General features: G+C 64.7%; 1 protein-coding gene across 1 annotated transcript in view; it reads left to right on the forward strand.

Annotated features, from left to right (window-relative positions):
• The first annotated feature begins 312 nt into the window (after positions 1–312).
• The window catches only part of etfb (electron transfer flavoprotein subunit beta), a 10,001-nt gene continuing 322 nt past the window's right edge, over positions 313–9,991 (forward strand). Inside the window, exons 1-4 of the mRNA XM_059641289.1 lie at positions 313–449; positions 3,199–3,357; positions 5,098–5,256; positions 6,358–6,420. Coding sequence (XP_059497272.1) covers positions 393–449; positions 3,199–3,357; positions 5,098–5,256; positions 6,358–6,420 — 438 coding nt within the window. The 5' untranslated portion in view covers positions 313–392. The remainder of the gene's footprint in view (positions 450–3,198; positions 3,358–5,097; positions 5,257–6,357; positions 6,421–9,991) is intronic.

Consider the following 9,991-nt stretch of genomic DNA (forward strand, 5'->3'; position numbering starts at 1 on the left):
CCGACATATGCTGCCAGACCTGCTGAGGCTCTCCAGCAATTTCTCGTTTCTGCTGGAGTTAAATTATTGATCAGTGACTATTAATCACTGTGCATTATTATTCCTCAGACATAATCATCCCTCACACGTAGTACGACCAAAAAAACAGAATAAATAGATGGAATTCTTAAATACATGGACTTCTCTGAGTTTTGAGGCGGGGGGGGGAGGAGGAGGAGGAACGGTAAAAGCAGGATCGCTGCGCTCCGCCCGGCTGCCGGAGGGTGGCGGTACCACCCCGCTGTCGGTAAAGGGGGAGTGTGCGGGGCGGACGTGGGTCCGGAGAGCGGGGCGGAAGTGTGTCCGTCGGGCTCAGGGTACCGCCGGGTGCAGGGCAGAAGTTGGAGGAGGAGATGGCGGCCATGAGGATCCTGGTGGGAGTCAAGAGGGTGATCGACTACGCGGTGAAGGTAGTGACCACCGACTGGACAGTGCCCGCTCCCTCAGCACTGACCCTCCGACAGTGCCCGCTCCCTCAGCACTGACCCTCCGACAGTGCCCACTCCCTCAGCACTGACCCTCCGACAGTTCCCACCCCCTCAGCCCTGACCCTCCGACAGTGCCCGCTCCCTCAGCACTGACCCTCCGACAGTGCCCGCTCCCTCAGCACTGACCCTCGGACAGTGCCCACTCCCTCAGCACTGACCCTCCGACAGTGCCCGCTCCCTCAGCCCTGACCCTCCGACAGTGCCCGCTCCCTCAGCACTGACCCTCCGACAGTGCCCACTCCCTCAGCACTGACCCTCCGACAGTTCCCACCCCCTCAGCCCTGACCCTCCGACAGTGCCCGCTCCCTCAGCACTGACCCTCTGACAGTGCCCACTCCTTCAGCACTGACCCTCCGACAGTGCCCGCTCCCTCAGCACTGACCCTCTGACAGTGCCCACTCCTTCAGCACTGACCCTCCGACAGTGCCCGCTCCCTCAGCACTGACCCTCTGACAGTGCCCGCTCCCTCAGCACTGACCCTCTGACAGTGCCCGCTCCCTCAGCACTGACCCTCGGACAGTGCCCGCTCCCTCAGCACTGACCCTCTGACAGTGCCCGCTCCCTCAGCACTGACCCTCCGACAGTGCCCACTCCCTCAGCACTGACCCTCCGACAGTGCCCGCTCCCTCAGCGCTGACCCTCTGACAGTGCCCGCTCCCTCAGCACTGACCCTCTGACAGTGCCCACTCCCTCAGCACTGACCCTCCGACAGTGCCCGTTCCCTCAGCACTGACCCTCTGAGAGTGCCCGCTCCCTCAGCACTGACCCTCCGACAGTGCCCGCTCCCTCAGCACTGACCCTCTGACAGTGCCCACTCCCTCAGCACTGACCCTCCGACAGTGCCCGCTCCCTCAGCACTGACCCTCCGACAGTGCCCGCTCCCTCAGCACTGACCCTCGGACAGTGCCCGCTCCCTCAGCACTGACCCTCGGACAGTGCCCGCTCCCTCAGCACTGACCCTCGGACAGTGCCCGCTCCCTCAGCACTGACCCTCTGACAGTGCCCGCTCCCTCAGCACTGACCCTCTGACAGTGCCCGCTCCCTCAGCACTGACCCTCCGACAGTGCCCGCTCCCTCAGCACTGACCCTCTGACAGTGCCCGCTCCCTCAGCACTGACCCTCTGACAGTGCCCGCTCCCTCAGCACTGACCCTCTGAGAGTGCCCGCTCCCTCAGCACTGACCCTCGGACAGTGCCCGCTCCCTCAGCACTGACCCTCCGACAGTGCCCGCTCCCTCAGCACTGACCCTCCGACAGTGCCCGCTCCCTCAGCACTGACCCTCGGACAGTGTCCGCTCCCTCAGCACTGACCCTCTGACAGTGCCCGCTCCCTCAGCACTGACCCTCGGACAGTGCCCGCTCCCTCAGCACTGACCCTCCGACAGTGCCCGCTCCCTCAGCACTGACCCTCGGACAGTGCCCGCTCCCTCAGCACTGACCCTCGGACAGTGCCCGCTCCCTCAGCACTGACCCTCTGAGAGTGCCCGCTCCCTCAGCACTGACCCTCCGAGAGTGCCCGCTCCCTCAGCACTGACCCTCCGACAGTGCCCGCTCCCTCAGCACTGACCCTCGGACAGTGTCCGCTCCCTCAGCACTGACCCTCCGACAGTGCCCGCTCCCTCAGCACTGACCCTCCGACAGTGCCCGCTCCCTCAGCACTGACCCTCGGACAGTGCCCGCTCCCTCAGCACTGACCCTCTGAGAGTGCCCGCTCCCTCAGCACTGACCCTCTGAGAGTGCCCGCTCCCTCAGCACTGACCCTCCGACAGTGCCCACTCCCTCAGCACTGACCCTCCGACAGTGCCCGCTCCGTCAGCACTGACCCTCCGACAGTGCCCACTCCCTCAGCACTGACCCTCCGACAGTGCCCGCTCCCTCAGCACTGACCCTCTGACAGTGCCCGCTCCCTCAGCACTGACCCTCCGACAGTGCCCGCTCCCTCAGCACTGACCCTCTGACAGTGCCCGCTCCCTCAGCACTGACCCTCCGACAGTGCCCGCTCCCTCAGCACTGACCCTCCGACAGTGCCCACTCCCTCAGCACTGACCCTCCGACAGTGCCCGCTCCCTCAGCACTGACCCTCTGAGAGTGCCCGCTCCCTCAGCACTGACCCTCTGACAGTGCCCGCTCCCTCAGCACTGACCCTCGGACAGTGCCCGCTCCCTCAGCACTGACCCTCCGACAGTGCCCGCTCCCTCAGCACTGACCCTCCGACAGTGCCCGCTCCCTCAGCACTGACCCTCCGACAGTGCCTGCTCCCTCAGCACTGACCCTCTGACAGTGCCCGCTCCCTCAGCACTGGCCCTCGGACAGTGCCTGCTATCTCAGCACTGACCCTCCGACAGTGCCCGCTCCCTCAGCACTGACCCTCGGACAGTGCCCGCTCCCTCAGCACTGACCCTCGGACAGTGCCCGCTCCCTCAGCACTGACCCTCGGACAGTGCCCGCTCCCTCAGCACTGACCCTCGGACAGTGCCCGCTCCCTCAGCACTGACCCTCCGACAGTACCCGCTCCCTCAGCACTGACCCTCTGACAGTGCCCGCTCCCTCTGCACTGACCCTCGGACAGCGCGGCGCTCCCTCAGCACTGAGCGACTGGGCTTGGTTTACAGTTTTCGCTGCCATTTTTGGATGAGTTTTTAGACTCTCTGTCTGTTCCTGTGTACGTACAGATCCGCGTGAAGCCAGATCACACCGGTGTGGTGACTGACGGGGTGAAACATTCCATGAACCCTTTCTGTGAAATCGCTGTGGAAGAGGCAGTCCGGCTGAAAGAGAAGAAACACGCCCAGGAGGTGATTGCGGTGAGCTGTGGCCCCCAGCAGTGTCAGGTCAGTGCCTTCACCCCCTCGACCAGGCTTGGGCATGGGCCATTCAGCCCTATTTGCCCTCTGCTAGCACTCTTAGCCCACCTGCCTCCTGCCACCCCTTCCTTCATTTCACCCCCAGCACTGAGTCCCACAATCACCACCCCCACCTCAAATTCCCTGGGGGAGTAGAACCCACGTTCTGCACCCCACCCTCCAACTCTCTAATGGAGTAAAACCCTACAAGCTTATTCTACACTGCTCCCCCCCCCCCACTCCCTGTGGGAGTGAATCCCACATTCTCTGCACCCTCAACTCCCTGTTGGAGTGAGTCCCACATCCACCCCCCCTCCCCCCGCCGGCTGCTGCCCGGCTCTGTGGGAGGGAGACCCCACATTTCCTCCACACCTCCCATTTTCCTGTGGGAGGGAGACCCCACACCCCCCCAACCCCCTCTCTGTGGGAGGTTGACCCCGCACCACCCCCGATCCCCCCTCTCTGTGGGACGTCAACCCCACATCCCTCCCCCACAACCCCTTCTCTGTGGGAATGAGACCCACACCCCACCACCTGCCCCCCCCTCCAAACTCCAGGTCGGAGTGAATTTCACTTTCCCCTCTCCCCAATCTTGGGAGCATGCCCCACTCTCCGCCACCCCCCCCACACCGGTGTAACATTTTTCTCCTGAAGTCTGCCATGGGTTTATTTGGGACTGTCCTGTATTGCTGGCTCCTCATTCTGGATGCTCCCCCCCCCCCCCCCCCCCACCCAATCAACAGACCAGTGCTAACATTGTTTGATTAATCTCTGCCTCTCCTGTGAATGCCGGGAGATGTTTCACTCTGGTAATGCTGTTTTACAAATGCAGGCTAATGCTTGGGAATGACGGAACACAATCTTGTTGTCAGGCTGGCCTGCAACCTGTGTGTCAGTTTCAGACCCTTGTCAGTTCCCTGTCATTGGGATGCCTGTGTCTGCCGGTGTGGACTGTTTGCACTGGGTTAATAATTCACAGACTGCTGGATAGCCGGGACCTGTCAGGGCCGGGGATTGTCACTGAGGGCTTGCTGTTAATGAGCATTGAGTTGCACTGTCCGTCCAGGTCGCCTGGTTCAGGATTGAAGCCCCAAGCCTGGGACTTGAACAGGATAAGCAGAGCAATCCCACCCGAGTTACTGGGCTCATCCTGTTACTCCCTGGGACATCGAGAGCCTTGTGGAGCCCTCAGCTGTGCTGTGCGCTCCCATTCTGTCCCTGGCCGCGTCCGGCCCGCATACTCTCTCTCAGCACCAGACACCCACACTAGTGCGCTCCCCATCGTTTCCTCCTGTCCCCCCTGCTCCTCTCCCTCCCCCACCTCTGCTCCCTCCTCTTCCCCCCCCGCTCCCTCCCCTTCCCTCCTCTCCCCTCCACTCCCTACCCTCTACCCACTCTCGTCCACTCCCTCTCCCCTCTCCTCCGCTTCCTCCCCTTCCCCCCGCCATGCTCTCCCCGTCTCTGCTCCCCCTCTCCTCCGCCCTGCCCTTCCCGCTCCCCCTGCCCTCTGCACCACCCTCCCTCCCTGCATGCCTCTCCTCTTGCCAGCTCTCGCTCTCTCTCTCTCCCGCCACCCCCACGTTCCCTTTCTCTCCCTCTCCTGCTTCCTTGTGTCTGGTCTCTCTGTCTGACTTGCCCCCTGTGTCATGCCCGCTCTCTCTTCTCCCCCATACCCCCCCACCCCTCCCACCCAACCACCACCTCTCAGAATTCCAGTCTCTCTTTCAGGAGACGATTCGCACGGCCCTGGCCATGGGGGCTGACCGGGGCATTCACGTGGAGGTAACGGGGAAAGACTATGATACTCTGGGCCCTCTGCAAGTCTCCAAAATCCTGGCAGCTCTCGCCAAGCAGGAGAAGGTGGACCTCATTCTCCTGGGCAAGCAGGTGAGGCAGCTCCCGGATATGGGCACACACCGCGCATTGGCACCAGCACAGGTTGGTATGACGTTGCCCACTTATCACTCAGGCATCTAAATCTGGTGGTGATCTCTGCTGGCTGGGAAAGTGCAGCCCCTGCTCAATCCACAAACATCCCGCTCCCTCCCCCCACCGACGCTCAGTCGCAGCAGTGTGTACCATCTACAAGACGCGCTGCAGAGATTCACCAAAGATCTTCAGGCAGCACTTTCCAAACCCACGACCCACTTCCATCCAGAAGGACAAGGGGCAGCAGGTACATGGGAACACCAGCCCCCTGAACGTTCTCCTCCGAGTCACTCCCCCCGTCTTGACTTGGAAATATAACCCTGATCCTTCATCTTGGCCGGGTCCAAATCTTTAAATTCTGTCCCTAAGGGCTTTGTGGGTCAACCCACAGCTGGTGGACTCCGGTGGTTCAAGAAGGCAGCTCGCCAACCCCCACACTTTTGGAAAGCGGGTGAGAGCTGAGGGAGCCCCCACGCAGTCGGAGGGTCAGCACCGAGGGAGAGCAGTGCTCGAAACAAAATTGTACAGCCCAGTGCTCCCGCTTAGGGGTGAGAGTGTCTGTTGTCACAGAAGCTCCTGAATCCTGAACGACACAGTTAATGCCATGCATCGATATGGAGGGTTTCTCTTTGGAGCAAAGGCTAAAACAGGCTGGAAACATGCTCACGGGAGGCTACTAGATGGAGAGGGTCATATCCCAGCCCAGGAACCAATGGGGATTTCAACTTGATGAACCAATTTGCTCATGTCGGGGACGACGATGATGAAACTATCACTGGTTATAGTAAAAATCCAACAATTCGAGGGTGAGGGTCACAAACATTCTTCGCCGTCTGGGCCTACGCGTGACCTCCTGACCCACCATGACGTGGCTGACCGTAAACGCGGCAGAGCCAGTCACATGGCTCAAGGGGCAGTTAGGGATAGGCAATAAATCTTGCGGTGGAACTGAAAGGAAGGTCAAACTGTACATTTTTCTGTGCAGTGGCCTGGTGAAATGTGCAGGCGAGTGTGGTTTGGAAAGGATTGGCAGTCACTTTCTGCTCTCTGGCCTGACAGGCTATCGATGGGGACTGGAATCAAACCGGACAGATGACCGCTGCGCTCCTGGACTGGCCCCAGGTATGGATTGCAAATCCTGACAGTCTCCGTTTGTCAGCTCAGACATGCTGCGTCCATCTCTTGTGCCTCTCTCTATTTCCTCAACCTGACTCTTCCATCCATCCCTGGCTGTCCTTTCTCGCTCTCGCGCTGTCTCGCTCATGCTCTCTTTCTCACTCGCGCTGTCTCTCTCTCTCTCTCTCTCTCTCACTCGTTCATGCACTCTCTCTCTCTCGCTGGCACTCTCCATCTCTCTCTCTCTCGCTCGCGCTCTCTCTCTCGCCCTCTCGCGCGCTCTCTCTCTCTCTCGCCCTCTCGCGCGCTCTCTCTCTCGCCCTCTCGCGCGCGCGCTCTCTCTCTCGCCCTCTCGCTCGCGCTCTCACTCTCTCTCTCTCTCGCCCTCTCGCGCTCTCGCCCTCCTCCGCGCGCTCTCTCGCCCTCTCGCCCTCTCGCGCGCGCTCTCTCGCCCTCTCGCCCTCTCGCGCGCGCTCTCTCGCCCTCTCTCGCGCGCGCGCTCTCTCGCCTCTCGCGCGCGCTCTCTTGCCCTCTCGCTGCGCGCGATCTCTCTCTCGCCCTCTTGCGCGCGCGATCTCTCTCTCGCCCTCACGCGCGCGCTGTCTCTCTCTCTCTCCTCGCTCTCGCGCGCGCTCTCTCTCTCCCTCGCCATCTCGCGCGCGCGCTCTCTCCCTCGCCCTCTCGCGCGCAGCGCTCTCTCCCTCGCCCTCTCGCGCGCGCGCTCTCTCCCTCGCCCTCTCGCGCGCGCGCTCTCTCCCTCGCCCTCTCGCGCGCGCGATCTCTCTCTCGCCCTCACGCGCGCGCTGTCTCTCTCTCTCTCGCTCTCGCGCGCGCTCTCTCTCTCTCGCCCTCTCGCGCGCTGCGCTCTCTCCCTCGCCCTCTCGCGCGCGCGCTCTCTCCCTCGCCCTCTCGCGCGCACGCTCTCTCCCTCGCCCTCTCGCGCGAGCGCTCTCTCCCTCGCCCTCTCGCGCGCGCGCGCTCTCTCTCTCTCTCTCACGCACGCGCTCTCTCCCTCCTCACCCTCTCTCGCGCGCCCTCTCTCTCTCTCTCTCTCGTGCACGTGCGCTCTCTCTCTCTCTCGCCCTCTCGCGCGCGCTCCCCTCCCTTTCGCGCTCCCTCCCTCTCGCCCGCTCTCGTGCGCGCTCCCTCCCGCTTGCCCTCTCTCACGCGCACTCCCTCCCGCTTGCCCTCTCTCACGCGCGCTCCCTCCCGCTCGCCCTCTCTGGCGCAGCGCTCCCTCCCGCTCGCCCTCTCTGGCGCGCGCTCCCTCCCGCTCGCCCTCTCGCACACCCCTCTCTCTCTCTCGTGCACGTGCGCTCTCTCTCTCTCTCCCTCTCGTGCGCGATCTCTGTCTCGTGCGCGTGCACTCCCTCTCTCTCGCCCACTCGCGCGCGCTCTCGCCCACTTCGCGCGCGCTCTCGCCCACTCGCGCGCGCTCTCCCTCTCGCTCTCTCTCCCGCGCTCTCTCGCGCGCGCAGCTCTCTCGCTCTCGCGCGCGTGCTGTCTCTATCTCTGTCTCTCTCTCGCTCTCACGCGCGCTCCCTCCCGCTCGCCCTCTCTGGCGCGCGCTCCCTCCCACTCGCCCTCTCTGGCGCGCGCTCCCTCCCGCACGCCCCTCTCGCACACCCTCTCTCTCTCTCGTGCACGTGCGCTCTCTCTCTCTTTCCCTCTTGTGCGCGATCTCTCACTCGTGCGCGTGCGCTCTCTCTCTCTCGCCCTCTCGTGCGCGCTCTCCCTCTCCCACTCGTGCGCGCTCTCCCTCTCCCCTCTCGTGCGCGCTCTCGCTCTCCCTCTCGTGCGCGCTCTCCCTCTCCCTCTCGCGCGCGCTCTCCCCCTCTCGCGCGCGCGCTCTCCCCCTCTCGCGGCGCGCAGCTCTCTCCCTCTCGCGCGCACGCTGTCTCTCTCTCTGTCTCTCTCTCACTCTCGCTCTCACACGCGCGCTGTCTCTCTCTCTCTCGCTCTCGCGCGCGCGCTCTCTCTCTCGCCCTCGCGCGCGCGCTCTCTCTCTCGCCCTCGCGCGCGCGCTCTCTCTCTCGCCCTCGCGCGCGCTCTCTCTCTCTCTCTCGCCCTCTCGCGCGCTCTCTCTCGCCCTCTCGCGCGCTCTCTCTCGCCCTCTCGCGCGCTCTCTCTCGCCCACTCGCGCGCCGCGCGCTCTCTCTCTCGCCCTCTCGCGCGCGCGCTCTCTCTCTCGCCCCTCTCGCGCGCGCTGTCTCTCTCTCTCTCGCTCTCGCGCGCGCGCTCTCTCTCTCGCCCTCATCGCGCGCGCGCTATCTCTCTCTCGCCCTCCACGCGCGCGCTGTCTCTCTCTCTCGCTCTGGCGCGCGCTCTCTCTCTTGCCCTCTCGCGTGCGCGCGCTCTCTCTCGCGCGCGCGCTCTCTCTCTCGCCCTCTCGCGCGCGCGCTCTCTCTCTCGCCCACTCGCGCGCGCGCTCTCTCTCTCGCCCTCTCGCGCGCGCTGTCTCTCTCTCTCTCGCTCTCGCGCTCTCTCTCTCGCCCTCTCGCGCGCTCTCTCTCTCTCTCGCCCTCTCGCGTGCGCGCTCTCTCTCTCGCCCTCTCGCGTGCGCGCTCTCTCTCTCGCCCTCTCGCGCGCGCGCTCTCTCTCATCGCCCTCTCGCGCGCGCTGTCTCTCTCTCTCTCGCTCTCGCGCGCGCGCTCTCTCTCTCGCCCTCTCGCGCGCTCTCACTCTCTCTCTCTCTCGCCCTCTCGCGCTCTCGCCCTCTCGCGCGCGCTCTCTCGCCCTCCTCGCGCGCGCTCTCTCGCCCTCTCGCGCGCGCTCTCTCGCCCTCTCGCGCGCGCTCTCTCGCCCCTCTCGCGCGCGCTCTCTCTCTCGCCCTCTCGCGCTGCGCGATCTCTCTCTCGCCCTCACGCGCGCGCTGTCTCTCTCTCTCTCGCTCTCGCGCGCGCTCTCTCTCTCCCTCGCCATCTCGCGCGCGCGCTCTCTCCCTCGCCCTCTCGCGCGCGCGCTCTCTCCCTCGCCCTCTCGCGCGCGCGCTCTCTCCCTCGCCCTCTCGCGCGCGCGGTCTCTCCCTCGCCCTCTCGGCGTCGCGCGATCTCTCTCTCGCCTCACGCGCGCGCTGTCTCTCTCTCTCTCGCTCTCGCGCCGCGCTCTCTCTCTCTCGCCCTCTCGCGCGCGCGCTCTCTCTCTCGCCCTCTCGCGCGCGCGCTCAGCTCTCTCTCGGCTCTCTCTCGCCCTCTCGCGCGCGCGCTCCTCTCTCTCGCCCTCACGCGCGCGCTGTCTCTCTCTCTCTCGCTCTCGCGCGCGCTCTCTCTCTCTCGCCCTCTCGCGCGCGCTCTCTCTCTCCTCGCCCTCTCGCGCGCGCGCTCTCTCTCTCGCCCCTCTCGGCGCGCTGCAGCTCTCTCTCTCGCCCTCTCGCGCGCGCACTCTCTCTGTTCGCCCTCTCGCGCGCGCTCTCTCTCTCTCGCCCCTCTCGCGCGCGCGCTCTCTCTCTCGCCCTCTCGCGCGCGCGCTCTCTCTCTCGCCCTCCTTCGCGCGCCGCGCTCTCCTCCTCTCGCCCTCTCGCGCGCGCACTCTCTCTGTCGCCCTCTCGCGCGCGCTCACTCTCTCTCGCCCTCTCGCG

This window comes from Stegostoma tigrinum, chromosome 41, assembly GCF_030684315.1.
Source record: "Stegostoma tigrinum isolate sSteTig4 chromosome 41, sSteTig4.hap1, whole genome shotgun sequence".
Classification (NCBI taxonomy): domain Eukaryota; kingdom Metazoa; phylum Chordata; class Chondrichthyes; order Orectolobiformes; family Stegostomatidae; genus Stegostoma; species Stegostoma tigrinum.